Here is a 19,764-nt window from a genome sequence, read left to right as displayed (position 1 = left end):
CCGGGCGGGGCCCGGGGGTGCTCGGGGGTGCCCGGGGCCGCTCGTCCCCCGCCGCTGCTCACCTGCCCCGCGGGGGTGCCGGGGGCGGCGGCGGCCCGGCCAGCGCCCGCCTCCCCGCCCGCTGCCATTAGCAGCGATTACCCTAAACACTTGTCGGTCGCCGCCCGTCTCCCTCCAGGCATTGGCGCGGCCGCCTGTCAATCAGGCCGGCGCCCCGCCGCGCCGGGGCTCCGCCGTGCCACAGAGACGAGCCGCGGCGGCGGCAGACACAGCCCCGGAGCGGGGCCGCGCCGCGCCGCGCCGGGGGAGGCGGCGGAGGATGGAGGAGGAGATGCAGCCGGCGGAGGAGGGGCCCAGCACCCCCAAAATCTACAAGCAGCGGGGTCCCTACAGCGTCCTGAAGACCTTCCCCGGGAAGCGGGCGGCGCTGGCCAAGCGCTACGAGAGACCCACCATGGTGGAGGTGCCCCGCGGGCGCGGAGCGGGGCAGCCCTTCCCGCACGCCGCCGAGCCGCTGCCCTACGCGCCGCACGGCGCCTTCCCCAACGGGCCCGCCCGCCCCGGCGCTGCCCCCGGCGCTGCCCAGGGCCACCCCCGCCCGCCGCCGCCGGCCCCGAGCTCCTCGGGCCGCTACGGCCCCTGCCCGCCGGTGGCGGGGGGCGGCGGCGCGGAGCTGAGCGCAGGTACCCGCAACTCCTCTCTCTCCTCCGCGCAACTTCGCGGGGCACTTTGCGGCGGGCGGGAGCGGCATGGGGCTGCGGGCTCCGCCGCCGAGGCGCGCACCTCTCCCGGGCGGCTGGCGGGGGGCGCGGGGAGCCCCGCTCGGGGCGGCGGCGGCGGGCGGCGGGCGCTGTCCGGTGCGCGGGCACCCCGAAGTTCCCGCGGCGGGCGGGGCCGCTCCCGGCCGACGGTGCCCGGGGCCGTGGGCAGGGTGGCGGCGGCGGGGCTGTGCCGGCGGCCGCGCAGCACTTGGCGGGGCAGGCGCCGCCGGCCGGTGCGCACCTGCGGGAGGGAGGGAGCGAGAGAGAGAGAGGGAGCGAGAGCTGCTGCTGCTGCTGCCGGCGTCGGGGGAGGACGGGGGGAGCCCCGGGCCGGCCGCTCCGCTCCGCTCAGCCCCGCTCCGCCCGGCCGGGGAGGGCGGCAGGCTGGGGCCGGCTACCGGAGGAGCTGCTGGCAATGGAGAGGCTGCTGATAGAGAGAGCGGTGGTGATTTTAACAGAAAGAAAATAGATCGGCTGCTTGTCTGCACCGTTTTCGTAAGATGCAGTGACAAACAGGAGATCAAATTTTTTTTTTTTTTCTTTAAAGGTGTAAGATACCGAGATGCTGAACGCATATCTTTCCTCTAGTGATGGCTTGGAGTTAAAAACCACGTAGATCTTGATATGCAACCTAAATTTGGCATCAGGAAATGGGAAATTGCATCTTTAAGCAGAGTACAATCAAAAATGAATTACAATAAATCCTATATAATTGCATAGGTCATTCTCTTTAATGAGATTTTATTAACCTGACTGTCAAGCTTTTGAGTCAGGCAGATATTTTATCTTCTTCAACTGATAAAAGTGTCAGCTATAAACCACCATATAAATATTCATAAATCTACACATCTGTGGCAGCCTATCAGCATCATTCTTTTGGACATTAAAAGCATTCTAATTACTTTCTGTCTAGCAGAGCTGAAATGCTGCCTGTTATAGTATGTGCTTGGCAGGCATGATTGCTTTTGTTTGCCATCACAAATAGCAGCATCCTATTTTATATACTGATGGTCCAGAATATATTCAGGGTTTGACTGAACAGGATGAATATTATGAAGCACCATCTGGTTTTGATATCATCGGGTATATTAACTCATCTGTTAATTTTTGACACATCATTGATTTATTTATTTAGAAAGATTGGATCCTGTTTTGGTATGTTGCTGTTTGCCTTTGTAACAAATGTGATGACATTTCCTTACTAAACAGGGAGCGACTCTGGTTAATAGGATATATGGCTATGTTCTAATGCCTGTTTATGCTTAGAAGTAGCCTTGTGGATGAATTTAGCGTGTCTTGTTACAAATAATTCAAGTACTTTACCAAAAAAGTTTAACACTTGAATAGATTAGCCAGAGAATTCACATCTCTGAGGCATAGTTCTGTGATCCGTGGCAGAAGGTCATCTTTCTTCATGAAATTGTTTCTTATATGAAATGCCCAAATGGTGGTATTTAAGTATTCTTTGTGGCCCACAATCAAAACACTGATGATAAATGTGACACCTACCTTTCTTTACAGAAGCAGATGACACCATGGAAAACATTCAGCTGTCTGGTAGATGATATATGAGACCATATTAACAGCAAAGCCCTTTGGGCTTCGATGAGCGGAAGTTTGGACTGTTTTTCCTGACGTTATTGTGCTAACCAGGCCCTCGAGCAGGCTTCAGGGCTTGTCTTTGATTTAGTTCTATGCTAAAGAGAGTGAAGGAACTGCCATGTGTGCCCCAGAGTTCTTTGAGGTCCCTGTCCCTTCAGCTGCACATTCAGGCTTTACTGTAGGTTCCTATATGGGTCCCAACTCATCTTTTGCTCGGGTAAGTTACAAGAGAAACAGAACAGGAGGAAACAAACCAGAAACTTGCCACAGTGTGTACAAGTTGTATTTTGCACAAGCTGTTACCAGAGGTGGCCCGCAAGTTGGAAAGGGGACTGGAGCAGGTCCCTCTGAAGACCGGCTGAGAAGGTGGGGGCTGTTCATAAGAGAAGGCTGCTTGGACACCTCATAGCAACCTTCCAATATCTTAGGAGGGCCCACAGGGAAGCTGTGGAGGAACTCTTCAAGAGGAACCGAAGCAGGACAAGGAGTAATGGGTTCAAACTGAAAGATGGGAAATTTAGGTTAGATATGTGGAAAAAAAAATTACTGTGAGGCTGATGAGGCACTGGAACAGGTTGCCCAGAGAAGCTGTGGATGCCCCATCCCTGGCAGTGCTTAAGGCCAGGCTGGGTGGGTCTTTGAGTAACCTGGTCTAGTGGAAGGTATCTCTGCCCACAGCAAGGGGTGAGGATCTAGATGAACTATAAGGTCCCTTCCAAGCAAAAACGTTCTGTGATTCTATAAAGCAATAGGCAAGGCTTAGATCTCCTGGATATTTTAATCCCATAGGTAGGGATGCTTTGCTGAGCTGTGTGCCCATCCTTCCTGCTTGGTGATGGGGGAACACCATGCAGATTTTTCCTGGGAGCTGTAGCACCACTAGGATGAGCAGGAAGCTATTTGGGACCCCAGTGCTGTATGCATGTGAAGAAATCCCATTGTCCAGAAGCTTGAAATCCTCTTAACTAATGTGTGAGCCAATTTAATAGCACGGGCCACCCCTGGGGAAGCAGAGTTGGGGTTTTGCCCCTGGAAAGTGAGAGCATTTACATGTTCTCCATGCACAGTCACCCTGTACTTTGGCCAGCACCTGTGGGGTCTCTGTGCTCCCCACAGCAGCATGAGAAACAAGCCCAGAACACCTCTCAGCCAGAGGTTCATCTCAAGTGATGGGTGGGTGTTGTAGGGAGGGACAGATTATCCCCTTAGAAGGTGTCCAGCTGTATGTGCATTCTCCACAAGGCAGTCACCATCCATGATGTGTACAGTTTGCCCATTTAATTTATCCTCAACACTTGGCAGGTGCTTACTTGAATAAAGGGGTGGAGTGCTGTAGGGCAGTTTTGTAGGGATACCCACTTCCTAGGTTCAAAGATACCCCTCTTTTTGCTGATACCTTTTCACTTGTGCAGGCAACAGTGAGCAAATAGCCAGTAAAACACCACTCCTGGGATGCCTAACTTTGTGCCAACAACTTAAACACTTAATGCAGGTGATTCCTAAACTTCAGGCATGACATTTCTGGCCACTTGGGATTCACAGCTCCAAGTTTGCTTTTGAAAATGGGCACCTCAAACACAGTCACGACTGAAGATGCTTCCATATTTTTGCAGCTTTTTCTAATGGTTAGAACTCTTCCTAAGGGTAACCAGATTTTTCCTTGGTTGCTCTCTAAGAGACCACTCTCACCTCCAGACTCCAGCAGAATTGCAGGAAGAGGGCCTAGGGAAAGGAAGGAAAACAGGAATTTTCCACCCAGTGCCATGGTGAAGAAAAATTTAGTTTGAGACCCCATCATGCAGGGAAAGATCCTGCATGAGAAATGTCATCTTACAATGAGAAATGTGAAGCTGCACTGCAGCACAATCCTCCTCTCTCCTCTAGAGGTTACTCTGGTGTTGCTGCTGTGAGCCACATGGATGGATTCATTCAAAGCACCAGCATATACCTATTTTCTTCTATAAAATATAAACTCTTTAATAATCTATCCACATTATTTTCCTGGAATGAAAACTATCTGTCTTTGGTAGTATGTGCATTGAACAGTCCCATAATCCACCAAAGAAAGTCCTTTTCCTTAGGAAAGCATGATGTAGACCTTACAGTGCAGCTTAAAATTTAGGGTGGGCTTTCATGGAAAGCAGAGGAAGGAAGAGCAGAGCTAGTAACACCTGTTAGCAGTGCCAAAATCATGGCATATTTAAAATGACCAGTTAATAAAGCTCTGTTATGCCCAGACAGAAAAACAGTTTGTTCCATGAACAGCTAAGATGAAGATCAGTGTTTTGACCTTACCTTAGAAATTGTGAGCCCTCATCTGGAAGCAGATCTCTCAGATAAGTACTGAAATGGCCAGACACTTATAGTCTTAATCCACTGGACTGTCTCGATGATCTGTATGCAAAATGCCCAAGAAAATGTTTTGTAGTCATAGGAAGTGTCACATGCTCTCGATTTTGTGACCTAACCACAGTATTTACAGCAGTGGTCATATCTAAAAATATAATGGCCAAGTCTCTGTGCTTGGATAAAGGCCAGTTTGAGGGGTACAAGGCTGCTGCCCCAGGATCTCAGTTAATAAAAATATTGTAATAAACAGATCAAGAAATACAAATAATCAGGTGAGAGGGCTGAGTCACTGCAAGGTGAAGAGTGAGACAATTGGAATTGCTAAGGAACCTGAACGTCACAATCTTGCTGAAAATTAAATACCAATGAATACATTCCCTGCAGGGGAGAATGTATGGTATGCAGACCCACTCAATATTATAAAGATGACTTTTTAAACCAGCTGCCCAAGAATACAAAGGAAACTTTGGAAAAGCCACAACCTGAATCCAGAGCCACTGAGACCCAACACAGTGCTTATTAATAAAGCTGTCTGATCTAAGTATTGAAAAGATCCATAGCTGTGGGAAAAGCTGAAGGTGTACCTGCCAAATTTTCCAGACATCTTTTTTGATGCATTAGTTAGTGTAAATTATCAGAGTGAGTTTCAGACATATTAAACCCTGTTTTCAGTCTGGCAGTTGGATAGCTGAGAACCTCCCCTAGTCCCAGAGTCAGTGAGAAAATGATGTAAAGATGCTGTGTCTGGGAGTTGGTACCTGGTTTGCCATATGATAGTATCTTCTGGTTGCTTGCAGTCCCAAACAATCTAGTTAGGAATACTTGTGCTTTTAGCAGTTTAATCCTGTTCTCTTAGCACTTCATGGGTCTCAGGCAGCAAGTCCACCTCCAGGCAAATGTCTAGTTAAAGTCAATAGAAGCTCTGTAAGACTAAAGACTCTGGGGTCTGAGACATTAGAATTACATGGTTGGTGAGCAAGGTAATAAGGAAAAGGAATATCACAATAAGACTTTAATAAACTGCTTACACTGTTTGAGTCCAGTGCAGTGATTTCACTGGAATCCTACTTTCATAGAAAATACATACATTATGTTAAATCAATTAAGAATCACAGATTGGTGTTTATTCAGTAGTAATCACATAAAAACAACTTTTTGTCATTTCTTAAGTGATTAGACATTGCACAGTGCTTGCATTTCTAATTATAGACAGTCTGTAAAAGCTGAAATACCAATTTCTACAATATATGCTAAATGGACAACATTTTTTTTTCTCCATCATAAGAAATAACTGCAGTTATCATTCTCATTTAAGGTTGTTCAGACTGTGGGTGTGTGCACTATTACTGGTGTAAAAGTCTCTTCAAAGTAGAACCTACTTCAGCACAGAGGCAGATATTTCCAGAATATGTGCTGAGGGTATCCCTCGCTATTGCTGTCCAGCAGTACCCAGAAAAAAAACATTTGGGATCTCTGGGTTAGCCTTTCAGATGAGCCCTGCTTTGTCATGGCTCATTTTTATGTCTTTGAGTATGGGTTGAAGTTAAGAAAAAAATCAGTAATTGCTGTTATTGTGTCTTTGTAATAGATCTGATACTGAAGATTAGATCAATAATGTCATTTCTGCATAAAATTTCAGTTACATTTTAAACCATTATCAGAGTGAATATGCCTAATGCATTAAATTTTAAAACAAAACTAATAATTAATTTAATCTTTACAGATGTTAATGTGTATTTTGGTATTCTTCAAAACTAGTAATTTGAATGTCAGGTTACCTTTTGCTGTTTTTAGAATAAACCATAATATTGGAGGAACATCTCTTATAAGAGTCTAATCCCTTTTCAGTTGTTTCATTCATATCTTGTCCCCATGCAACAAGGATATGCAAAGAATACGTAACTGTTTTGTGAACAGAGACAATAATGATTAAAATACAAACAGTATAGATGACTTCAGGTCTGGAATCAGATTATAGGATTAAAATGAATGAAAAAACCATTCTGTAGTAGGATTGCAAAGTTACAGTCAATATCATCCTGTAATAATTTTAAAGAGGAAATGTGGAAAGAAGTAAAACAAAGAAAGCACATCTTGGGGGTGTTAGTGATGCTTGAATTTCCTGATTTCCTTTTGGTTTAAAGCTGCCATGTCACCAGGATTCTGTTCTTCTAATTCACGTTACATCTCCTGTGCTGTTTTGCAGTGGCGTTGGTTGTAAAAGGGTTAATGACAGCTGGCCTTAGGTTAGTGTAGGAAAGGAGAAGGAGAGGCAGTGGGTGATGGACCTGGTACCTCACTGGCACCCACTTGCAAAGGGGGAGCAGTGCCTGGGCATTTCTGCCCTTTGCAGTTTAGTGTGGTCAGAGGGTATTGCATAAAGCTCTGGATCTGAGAGGTGTTGTAGAAATCTGCCTTCATTAGTCTGAGCCTGTCTCCAGGAGTGTGATATGGCTCATAAACACAGGAGGCTGATGCTGAGGATGCTTGCAGTGGTCTTAGGGCCACTCCAGTCCTTCCCCTGGGCAATCCCTGCATGGCCCAGGCAGCCTCATAGCCCAGCACTGGGCTTGGGCTTGCTCTGCCCAGGACCCTCAGGTTCCTGTTTTTTCTGTCCTCAGGAGATCACATCCTCGGGTTTTGTGCCAGGGAGGTCTCCTCTGGCTGCATCTGAGGCTGAAAGTATTTGTATGCTGCTTCAGCCCTGCCCTCTTTCAGAGATCTGGAGCATGGTACAAATGCAAATTAGTGTTGTTTCAAATATTCTTCAGGTCAGCTGTAGTGACCTCAGTGTAAAGTAGATTTTCCACCAGGCAGTGGTAGATCTTGAAGAAGTGCTGTGAAAAGTGCTGTGGTATTTTCAGGGTCCCCCGTTGTAGGGAGGAAATGATGAATCTGACTCCATGTTCTTAGAAGGCTAATTTATTGTTTTATTATCTTATATTATATTAAAGGATACTATACTAAAACTATACTAAAGAATAGAGAAAGGTTACAGACAAAAGGCTAAAAGGAGAATAATGAAAAACTCGTGACTCTCTCCTCAGAGTCCAACACAGCTTGACAGTGATTGGTCATTAAGTCAAAACAATTCACATGAAACCAATGAAACAATGGCCAGTTGGTAAACAATGTCCAAACCACATTCCAAAGCAGCAAAACACAGGAGAAGTGAATTAGATAATTACTGTTTTAATTTTTCTCTGAGGCTTCTCAGCTTCCCAGGAGAAGAAATCCTGGTGAAGGGATTTTTCAGAAAATACGACGGTGACAAAGTGCCACCCCTTAAAGGCCTGAATTCTGAACATTTCTGTTCTTTATGAGTGTGATGAGGCCACTGATGAAGTTATGGTAAATGAAGGTCTGGGGTGCTCAGTCTCATGTATCTCTAGCAGGTTGCCTTTTCAAAAGTAAATGCATTTGTCACTTTCTAAAAGTCAAGCCTGCCTGAGAAGTGCTCTCCAAAATTGGCAGTGCTTTAACCTACCAGTCTTTTTTTTCTTTTGCAAAATGTTAGTTACATCTGTTTAGATACCTAGAGGAAATTAGCTTTGAATAAGGTAAAAAAAAAAAAAAATTACTGTTTTTGCTGGGGAGCCTAACAGGTGGTATCATAAATATGCTGGTCATTTTCTGTCTGGTTTCAGGAAGTATTATAGCAGCCTGAGCTATACATGTAGACATTGCAGAAGTGAGCCATCCTGCTCTGTAGGTTTAGCTTGTAGCTGCTATTGCTCCCTGAGACATGACACCTCCTGTCATGAGAGGAAAGCTGACTAGGTGCAGCACGGCATCCCTGTCCTAATGCCAGAGCTGAGCTGCTGTCTCCAGAAACTGCTGCACAGTCCTGTGCAGTTTCCTGACTGTGTGCTGAGCATCTTGAGGAACTCCACTCTCCACTGTGCCATACTGGCCTGCCTGCAAACCTGCAGCATGCCTTTGCTTGATTTAAGGAGAGGGGTTTGTGCTTATCACTCTGGGTATTTCCTGGACATACCTGGAACCAAGAGCAAAAGGAACAGAAGCAAAGTCCATTGAATTTAGGGTCAGTTGTGTGGAGTGTCCCATGCCCAATGTCAAACAAGTGCATCAAAGACAAAAAGGAGAAATAACAAAGCTTGGAAGCCTTGTTGGAGAGGAACTGGGCATAGGACAAAGGTATGGTGCAAAGTCCTACAAGTATGTAGAGTTAATGCCCTCCAACAGCTTGAAATAGGCTTTCTGGGCAGTACTTACTTGAACTTGTAGCAAATTGGATGTCATTTGTATTTTCTTCCCCATTTTCCTGACTTAATCCCTCTGAAAGAAGATGTCAGTAGGCAGTGTCTATCATCACAATGCATTTCTGATTAACAGCAAGGTCACAAGGGCACTCTCAAAATAGAAACAGAGTCAGGATTGTTTTAAATCACAGTGTTGCAGAAGTATTAAAGCAGAAGCCATAATTTTAATATGTTCAGAAATAAAATGCATGCTACTGTAAACAGTTGTGTACATTCATCTAGCTGCTACTGCCTGGCATAACCTCTTGCATTAAGTTTCTGTGATTCATCTTTTCTTTTGTTGCAGAGAGTCGAATGATTCTGGATGCCTTTGCTCAACAATGCAGCCGGGTTCTAAGTCTCTTAAATTGTGGTGGAAAACTACTGGACAACAATCACTCTCAGTCCATGATTTCTTGTATAAAGCAGGAAAACCCAAATTATAGTGAAAGACAAGAGCACTGTCAGCTCGGGAAAATGATCCATAGTCAGACGTCAGACATTTTAGACATAGAGATGCAGTATATGCAAAAGAAACAACAAACCTCAGCCTTTCTGAGAGTTTTTACTGATTCCCTTCAGAACTATTTGCTTTCTGGGAGCTTCCCTTCTCAGAACACCTCATCAATAAATGATTTTAGCCATTTGGCAGATGTGGATCCACTTTCAGCCTCTCCAGTACACACTTTAGGTGGATGGACATCTCCAGCGACATCGGAATCTCATGGTCATCCATCATCTTCTACACTTCCAGAGGAGGAAGAGGAGGAAGAGGAAGAAGGTTACTGCCCTCGGTGTCAAGAGCTAGAGCAGGAGGTAATTTCATTGCAACAAGAAAATGAAGAGCTTCGTAGAAAGTTGGAGAGCATTCCAGGTAAATAATCTCCTGCCATGTAATGTTGCTGTGGAGTGATAAAAATAATGTGGGTGATGGTTTATTTAAAGTTCTAGTATTTTTTAAAGGTTGAAATCATAATAATCAAACACTGGAATTTGTCTCCAGCCAAAATTCCTATAGCTGTGCCCAGTGGAAAACTACCTGCTGATATCCATCTCTATGAATATTGAGTCCTACACTAGTAAGATGTGTTCAGGTGGGATGTACTTGTAATCCCAAATTCCAAATATAAATTTGGTGGTTTGTCATAGTAATTTCAAACATAAGCTTTCATAACTCTTTATCTGTCTGGTTCTTTAATTGCCATTACAGCTTATAAACCTAATTCCTTTTGGAGCTCCTGCCTTTTGGTTACTTAAGGAAACTATTCAAAGTTATATCCATAGTTTTACCTGAAATAATTTTGGCTTTTACTTTGAACAGTTTCTCCTTAATTGCTGCTAGCTTAGTGAGAAGCATTACTACATCTCCTCCCATTCGTCTTCAAATAAATCTGAAAAAAAAAACCCTATAAAAACCTAACAACTTTTCCAGTTCAGCAATACCTAGAAGCCACTGGGAGAGAGAAAGAATTCAAATAGAAACCCCTTCTGTGAAAAGCTTCTCTTGCTCTTTACACCTAGGACCTCTCACTTTTCAGGTGAGCCAAGATACTTGAAGAGTGGAATGGGATAAGAGCAAAGTATCTTGGACCTGTATTTTTTAAACTTTCAGCACAGGCAAAAATACACCTCAAATAGTAATGCTAAAAGGAAATTGGAATTTAGCAAAGAAAGAAGCATACATCATGCTTTTGACACATATAAACACTGGGGAGCAGCACCTTTTTTACCTGAACTCAAGGTCTTAGAGTAGATCCGTAAAGAGTTAGTTGAACTGATCTCAAAATGGCAGAAAAGCATGTCTAGTACAGCATGAGCTGCAAGAGAGAAAATACTTCAAAGATGCTAACTATGCAGAAAGGAAGAAGGCAGTAACCAATAACTGCCCCAACATGTAGAGGCAGTTGCAAAATCTGACCAAAATGCAAGCAGTAGTCTTCATCATTCTTCTCCCCAGCTATCAGTGATGTACTATGCATTATTTGTATCATATCATGTTTTTCTTTTGTGCATTGGTCCATAGGGATGCTGGCAAATCCCATAAGCAGCATTGTTCAGTGCAAAGAAAACCCAAAATTTATAGTAAGTCCCTCACCTCTCCCAAAAACATAGAGTTACCATGACTCATGCACTCTCAGTGGTTTCAGCAGGGGTTAGTACATCATCTGGAACTGTGTGACAAAGGGAATTGTGTGGACTTCAATTCCTGGGGGGTCCTACCTTCAGGTGTAAGACCAGAAGTGATCCTGTAGGGTCTCTAACCTGGCTGACAGCTTTCATTCAGTCACCTGTACTGAACACAGTAATTTATTTTTTTTACTTTCACTAATGCATAACTTGTATTTGACTTGAGTAGTATCTCGCACAGCCTCCAGTTTCTGGTGAGCAGTGGCTGTATCCCTTACCTGACATTTGGTTCCAGTGCTTAATGACACTGGTGAAAATATGTGCCTTGTTCCCTGCCTGACTACCTGAAATCAGCTTTTAGCCATTGACTTTTATGCTTTGCTCCACTAAATGAAGTGCTCTATAGGTCTTGGTACTTCTTCTGATTGAAGGTACTTACAGACTGAAAGCTGACTTAATTTCCATTTTAAATAAACAAAGCAAACAGAACTGTTTGAAACTCCTCAAATTACCTGAATCCTTCTTTGCAGTTTTTTTCCTCCCCTTCTGCTAATTTCTTTAAAATCTGGGCACTGGAAATGCATGCAATATGTTCCTATGAGCCTGATCAAAGGTGAATAGACTCTTCACTTGTACCCGTGGTTTCCCTGGTGGGTTGTGCTCATTCTGTGCACATTTCTTCCTAAAAGTACACACTTTGTATTTGTCTGTGTTCATGTACTAAGTGTTCCAGATTGTCCCGCTTGCCCACTGTTTGCTGATTTGTCAGTTTCTGTATCATCCAGAATTTTTCAAATTGTTTTTAAATTAACTTTGTGATACTGGTTAGGAATGTTGAATAGTTTTGAAGGTGTTGTTAGTCCTTGTTGGGCCTTTCTAGAAACATTCCTATTAATGGTGATTCCTGCAAAGACAGATATTTAGGATGTCAATAGCAGGTTCCTGATACGTATTTGGTTTGGTCTGCTGGTGTTGTGTTGCTACTTTTGCAATCAACTAACTCATGGTAGGAAGTGACATGCCCTTCAGGAGTCTGGGTGTCTTACATTGTTCAGCCCGGCTTTTTCAGGCAAATCTATACACTTATCAAAGAATGACAATCAAGTTAGTCTGGCAAGTTCTACTTTCCATAAGACCATTTTGACTAGAATTAATTGTACTCATATTCTTTAGTTCTTTATCATTTGAATCCTGTTGTGATTGCCTGTATTTTGCTAGGATTAATGCTGGGTTAAACAGCAAGTATTTAGCTGGGTCATCACACTTACCCTTTATCTCCCTTTAAAAGTGATAAACATGCATAATCATAGTCATTTTACACCCCCCAGGAGTCATGAAACTCCTTGTTTACAGACTATCAAAGGAAGCAGACAAACATAAAAGATGTGCAAGGAGGTAGGACTTCACCTGCCAGCATAAAATCATCATCAGATACATCTGCTGCTTTCTGGTGACACATCCAAATAGATCTGAAGTTACCCATGTGTTTGCAGAAGTGTTAAGAGCCACAGAAGTCCCTGAGATTTTGCTACATGGTAGAACAGAAATCCTCAGGCAGTCACACAGCCACCACTGAGCAAAGTTAATCAAAAATCAGCTAAAGGCAATGTCTAATTATTTTTGTCTCTAGTGTTCATTTTGCTCTTGTGAGCTCCTACTCCCAAAAAAGCTGGCAGAAATTTTTCTGTGTTGCCCAGCTCTGTATGTAAACAGGAGCTTGCTCTCTGTGCCTTTTGTTTGTTTGTTTTTGGCCCATCAAGATGTTGCATACATCTTGAGGGAGGCAGAAAGGAGGGAGACAGGAGGGAGAAAGAAAGCCCTCTGCAGAGTGTCAGTGTTGTGTGCCACCATCTATCACATCAAAGTAACCTCAGAGCCCAAACTTCCTTCCCTGCATGTTCATCCCCCTCGTTCAGGCCGTCCGCGGGGCCAGGGGAGGCACTGAGCGTGTGGGGAGGCAGCCGAGGGGCAGCCAGGTGGGTGTGAAGGTTGCCGTGCTGTCCCCATGGAGCCACTGAAAGGGCAGGACATTTTTCCATGGTGGTTTCTCTTCCCAGGCTTGGGGGAGCGAGTGCAGAGCTGCTGGCTGGGGCTGACAGGGGACCCTGTGGGGCGATGGCAGCGCGCGCCGTGCCCTCCCCACGGGCACTGGGGCTCCGCCAGCAACTCTGCCAGCAGAATATAAAAGCACCAACCCCTCCCTTCTGCTGTATAATATGAATCATTCTGTCCTTCTCCTGAAATACTTTGCATTTCTTTTTTTTACTTTCCATATGCAAAAGCCCTTTTAAAATCCATGAGAGTTTGCGATCTAAAAATAGTTGCCGCTATACATCTCTTCCTCAAGCTTTGCAAAGCAAGGCTCACACACAAAGAGACTACCACAAAAAAGAGTGTTTTCTCTACAGATGTAAAGGCAATGACACTTTTTTCTTTTTTTAACAAATATTACAGAAGACATATCCTCCTGTAGCTTTTGGACACAGAAAATAAGATTTTTTCAGTGTTCAGGACTCTGCCCTGTTGCTGTAGAGCCCTTCAGTTCTGTAGGATCTTTTTGCCTGTAGCCTAGCATCACTCTTTGGCAGATCACCACTGGAGAGAAACGATTACATGAATAAAATACCCCATATATTTCGGTTGCTGGATGGGTAGATTTTTTTTCTCAAAGAAACCCCATTTGATTTGACTGAAACAATACTTAAATTTGTGTGAAAACTTAATTGTTCCAGCTGTAGAATAAATGAAAAAAAAATTTCTATTTTAGTGCTTGGGGTTTAAAGCAGTGCAACTTCTTTCAACTTGTCCAGTTTTCCCAATATTTTTTTTTTTAGGGCAAAATATTAACCAAGCATTTTCAGTTTTCAATTCAACTGAATGGAAGAGCAGCATTTTCATTCGGTGTGTTAGCGTGTCTTCCTCTGAAAAATAATTGAAGTTTAGGCAATTCCTGGAAGGAATTACCTAGATTGGCAACCTCATCATTGATTCTTTAAGGTTTTGAGATCATTAAGAACAAAACAAAGTAATCCATCCACATGAGAAGAAAAGTGTCTCCTAGTTTCTTTCCTCTGTATAGAAATTGCTGTGGCTGTGAAACTTTCCCAGTAGTAAATCTAAAGACATATTTGTGGAGCTGCATACAAGACGTGGATTTTAACCATGAGGATATTAAACAGCTCTTCATTATAATCAGCATGATTTTCTCACACTTTTTTATCTGAAAGGGAAAAAATATTTTCAGGTGATTAAAGCAAAGGTCTATAATCATGAGTTAGGGTTTGTCTCCTGGTGCTCCCAGGAGCACGCTTTGCTGCGTGGTTTTGGATAAAGCAATCTGAAAGTAGTAAAAAGTTGTGATTTAGTAAGTATATGAAACAGTGTGTGACAAATTCAATGATTATTCTAAATTTGTTAGCCCAGCAGCAAAAAATACTCCAGCAAATAGCAGAGGGATGGGGAAGGAAAACCCCCTCAAATGGTGAGTCCTGGTCACCTATAGAGGCTGCATTCATGGTGGCTGGAAGTAGCCAAAGCAAAGTGGGATTTGTAGGTAAAGTTAATATCAGTGTAATTGAAAAGTCAGACTAGTTTTCCAGGAGGTTTTGTATGCCCAAGGCTTGACTCCTCTTCCTGACTATTGGATGATACAATAAAAGATATTACTTTTCCCTACAAATCCTGTCTCCCTTTATACTTTCAGAGCCTCATGTTTCCAAAGAGCCTACCACAGCCACAGTGTAGATAAAGCAGCCATCAAGGGTTATGATGAACACTTTTTCATGTCCTTTTTTTTGTCCTTTTTCTTCATGTTCACATTTAACCACTTCTTTGGTTTCCCTTGATGTTCTGGATGTTTTGGTCTGATCTGTGGCCTCGTTCTGCTCTTCAGCTTCAAAGTGTAAAGTTACAGTGAGAAGAGAGAGCCTCGAGCGCGGTCACCCAGTGTTGGGCACAGGAACCCCTTTGAATTTGTAGCACAGCTTTGCTTGCTGCTGGGGGTGATAGCTTACTTTGCTAAAGCAACCTGAGTACAAAAACTTACTGAAACATGTAATTGCAGCAGACCAGGGCTTGCTTTATCTGTTTTCTCTGTGTTTCTGGATACAAACCCACAAGAATTTGGGAGATCGGGTTTCTCAGCCAACTTGGGAAACCGGAGCTGGTGAGAGTTTTGTGTGGAGCTGCAGCTCAGCCTGTCAAGGATGAACTCCCAGGTCTCAGCTTTGGTTTGGCCTTTGCAGGTAAACATTTGGTTTTTAGTGACACAAACTGCTGTCCCTTCTCACAGGGGACTTCCTGGTTTCCCTGTTAGTTATCAGCAGTAGAAATGTGTAGTAGAGGGGTTTGCAGAGGATGTCCCCTCCAAAGGGAAGACTTCACTGCTGAATGGGATCACCAGAAGAGGCTCTTTCTAATGAGTAGATGGAAAGTGAGAGAGCACAGACAAAAATAAAAGCCACAGGAACATGTGTCAGCATCACTTAAATGAGATGCACAGCTGCCTTGTTTTATCTCTTTAATCTGTTGTTTATGCAGAGGTGTATATCCCAGGGGCATATGGGAGGGGAACATTCTTTTTTCTGGAAGAAATCTATTGCAAAAGAAAACTAAAAGTACAATGGCTTTTCAGATGCAGATTTATAGAAATTAAATTATTTGCCTGGAAAACACAGCTGAGAGGGATTTTTTAAGTAATGAGATATTTCCTTGAATTTTTCTCCCTTCCCTGTTTTCAGCTGGCATGTAGGTCAGTTTAGGAAATCTTTAACACCCTCCTACAGATTGTGTCAATTCTTTTGATTTCTGCTTTATGCTTTCGCTACAAATGAGTGCTGGTTTTATTTTACCATCCAGTCACAAATATCCAAATTTGCGGGCTCTTGAGCACTGAGATCAGTTCCTCCCCTATCTTCCCTTGCCCCTTGCTGTTTTTCCAGCCCATCACACTCCAAACAAACTCATCTTCTTGGACCATCCATGCAGCTTTTACTGGCTTTCAGCTGACTATTGAAATAAATGACCGTATGAGCTAAAATAATCCAAGCCATGCACACTTGTTCAAATCTCAGGCAGCAAAGGCATCTCCATTAATGCTATAAGAAATTCACACAGCCCTGTGGTTCGTCAGCACGTTCCCTATCATTTGTTACATCTTTTTGACAGTCGAGCATCAATTTAGAAATGCCCTGCAATGAACTCGGAGAGAAGCGCTGCTCAAGGTCAGGTGAAGGAGGACACAGTGCAGAGCTGGGCCAGTCTGAGCTAGCAGCTGCTGGCCTGAGCAGGGTGGAGTACAAGTACACCCTTCCCCATTTTCCTCCCCTCTGGTGAGGCAGAGCTAAATGGTCTCGAGTGCTGAGGGATTCATCTTCTGCAGAGCACCAAGAGGAATACCAGCCAGTGTCAGCTACAGAGCACAAAATCTTATTGATTGCAGAATAACCAGATTTCTTACTGTCTGTTTATGGGGCTGAGACACTGCAGAGACACATGCAGCCAAACTGGGTGAGCCATCCCATCTCACTGGGACTGTCTGATGCTGCAGGAGAGGTTGGAGAGACACTTTATTTACCTTGGAGATGTGCTGTATTTACAGCAAGCCCGAGCATCTCTTCACAGTGCTGTGCTTTGGCAATGTAAACAGCCCTGTAATGTTTTACACTGGAGGCTGCAGTGGATTTTTGGGTGGATAAATGAGAGTTCTCATTGTGACAGATATCAGTGTAAGTCATGTAAGTGATTGTGTCCCAGTAACATTTATAATGAGCAAAAACCCAGCTCTAACCAATCATAGGGATGCTCGTGGCCCTTCATAAAAATTTGGAAACAATTATCTGAGGCAGAGGTTTAAAAAGAAAAAAAAATAGAATGAGTGATCATTGAGAAACATTAAAAACATGTCGCTGAAGGCCCCAAAAGGCTATCTAAGAGGAAAAGTATAATGTTGCTTACAGAACCAACCAGTTTAGAGGGAATGAAAAGGAAGAGTTAGAAACATAACAAATGGATTCAAGGGGAAGTTAATGGTGATGTGTAAAAAACAGTTTGGTCAGTGGTAAATTAATGATTAAAATTAAATGTGGAGCATTGTCTAGAGAAGGCTTCTTTTCCCTGGCAAAATAAAGGAAAAATATGACATCCTAACAACAGTGTTGGACCATTATCAGACAGAAATAGATTTTATCAATAATATGGAACTGTTCATTGACTATTTCTGTTCTGGTACTTGTGGAGGATAGCATGATGCAGTCACACCAATATAATGGTGATGGTAAGCAGGTAGAAATATTTTCCCTTTCCACTGTATCTCTGGGTGTTACCACACATTCATCAGCAGCTTCATGTGGGACTGCAGCCTCAGTGCCTGTCCCATCTGCCTCCCTGTGCTGGGACTCTGGAGAGCAGTAGCTGCTTGCACATCACAGCTTTTCCTCCCTAAGTGCACATCAGCTCACTACCAAAGGCTCAAGGCAGCTGCTACCCAAGGGTGATGTTTGCAAAGCCAGGAGGTTTGGACAGCTCACTTCAGGAGCTAAACCCAACATGAAAAACGCAATTCTGACCATCGTTTTTCTTTATGCTTTGTAATATTTTGGATGCTTCAGAAGACTGAAAGATGGAAATAGTATCTTGATTTTTTTAAAAGGACATGTCCTGGATGATGGTGATTTTGTTGGCCTGATACTGAGCCAGACAAACTAATTGCACAGCTGATGCCAGCTTCAATTAATAGAGTGCTAAACCAGAATAATGGCATTAGTACCAGGCTACATCTTGCCAAATTATGGTTTTGATGAGATGAAAAGTTTGGTTGATGAGTATTGCAGATATTCAGGGTGTTACATAACATTAAATTACAAAACACGATTTAAAAATACAAATATATTTGTATTCGGGAAATTCGGGAAAACTGCCATGATGAGGTTGAATTTCTGGAGGGATGTTTTTTGTGAAGCTGTTCACAACCCATGTTTTTAATACTTTAATCCATGAGCACACAGTCATTGCTTAGAGCTTGCAAGAGGTGCAGAGGCAGCTGTGGGAGAGGAGGATGTGAGGTGACAGACCTGGCTGATCTCTGTGTGCTGGAGCACAGAGAACGTGGCTCTGCTTGGCTTCAGCTCCTGGGAAATGCGCTGGGAAAGGCACTGAGTGCTTTCAGTGCCCTGAGAAAGGCTTTGGGAAGTCACAGTGACTTTCTGCTTGGGTGTTGATGCACAGCTTGCCCAAAAAACCCACGGCCATCAGCTGTACAGACAGGAGATGTAAGGAGGTGTAGGGACTCTGCTTTTATTGGGAGCCCAGCACCTCTGGAAGGTCAGTGTTGGGCTTAGCAAAGAAAAAATTGAGAAATTACTTTACCTTCATTATGTAACAAGTAACAGGCATTTTCCATTTCTTTTCCAAAAAAATTTGCAAAGCCCAGTTTGAAGGAAAACAGAATGCAGACTTGAAATAAGGTTTATGTTCCTGTGGGTAGAAACTGCATCACTGGGAGATGACTGCTTGAGTTCTATGGTGTTTTACCCACTGATGCTGTCTGTTGCAAGGAGGATTTAGTCCAGGGAGTCGCTGTCCTGTGTGGCAGCTCGGGCTGAGAGACCATAGCCTGGATTTTGTCACTGGCACAGGGTGTGACCACCACAGTCACTGTTCAACTGTTCATTAGAAATTAGGATTCTCTGCAGAGAAAGCTGTGACAAGCTGCGCTGAATAAGCACTTGTTACAACATACAGATACCTAGAAAACAACATCTTAAACTTGCATCAATGGCAGCAAACACCAGCCCCTCCTGCATGTGTCCTGGTTAACATCTTAGCCAGACCAGCCTTCCCTGGCACACCGGGTTCCCTGCGGGCCCCACTCCTCCTTGCCCTTTAGCTCCTGCAAAGACCTTGCCCTTTCATTCTCTGCAGGCCAGGCTGCTTTGCCATCTCCAGTGTCCATTCTGAGACTGGCACGTCCAGAAGGTAAAGGCTGTGGAAACTTCTTCCCTAAAGGGCAGGAAAATTACTGCCTCCCCACAAGCTTTCTGCTAAATCATAACAAGTGTTATCTCAATGGTGGTATCTCTCCCACTGCTTACAGTAAGAGCAAATCCCTATTGGTGATGTCCTGGTAGTGATACCTGCATAAGCATGCAGAGTATCAGCCCATGGGGCTATGGTCTTGTTAACCCTGTGGAGACCCCATCAAAGATAAACAGAGTAAATAAACTAATAGACTTAAATGATTATTCATCTTCCCAGCTAGGACCCCCAGGCTCTTACAAAGCTACATTTCCTGAAGGGTTTGGAGGAAACAGTTCTCAGCAAAGAGAATATCTGCAGAGCCATAAGAGTGACACAGCAGCAAAACCAAAGCTTTGACTCTCCACCTTGTGCTGCCCTCTTTGTGGTTTCCTCTAGGCTTCAGTTAATATGGCAGCCCAAGAAGTCTGGATTTGCAAGTAGCACCTGGTGTTTGAAAGGTTGAGGTTATTTGTACCAACAGCAAACTGTGCTGTATCATGGCTTTAAAATCAGAAGTGATCAGCATCCTCCAGTCACTACAATGGGGTTAAAAAAAGTCAAACAATGTTCTGCTCAAAACATTGCTGCTTTTATGAGGATAGAAGTTTTTATAAGCTTTGGCCAGCTTTTAGTACTTTCATGTTTCT

General features: G+C 43.9%; 1 protein-coding gene across 1 annotated transcript in view; it reads left to right on the top strand.

Annotated features, from left to right (window-relative positions):
* Nucleotides 1-319: 319 nt before the first annotated feature.
* The window catches only part of BEND4 (BEN domain containing 4), a 28,480-nt gene continuing 9,035 nt past the window's right edge, over nt 320-19,764 (top strand). Inside the window, exons 1-2 of the mRNA XM_059471093.1 lie at nt 320-683; nt 9,282-9,848. Coding sequence (XP_059327076.1) covers nt 320-683; nt 9,282-9,848 — 931 coding nt within the window. The remainder of the gene's footprint in view (nt 684-9,281; nt 9,849-19,764) is intronic.

This window comes from Ammospiza nelsoni, chromosome 4 (assembly GCF_027579445.1).
Source record: "Ammospiza nelsoni isolate bAmmNel1 chromosome 4, bAmmNel1.pri, whole genome shotgun sequence".
NCBI classification, from domain to species: domain Eukaryota; kingdom Metazoa; phylum Chordata; class Aves; order Passeriformes; family Passerellidae; genus Ammospiza; species Ammospiza nelsoni.
Note: the sequence above shows the minus strand (reverse complement) of the source record. Positions and strands in the feature narration are given on the sequence as shown.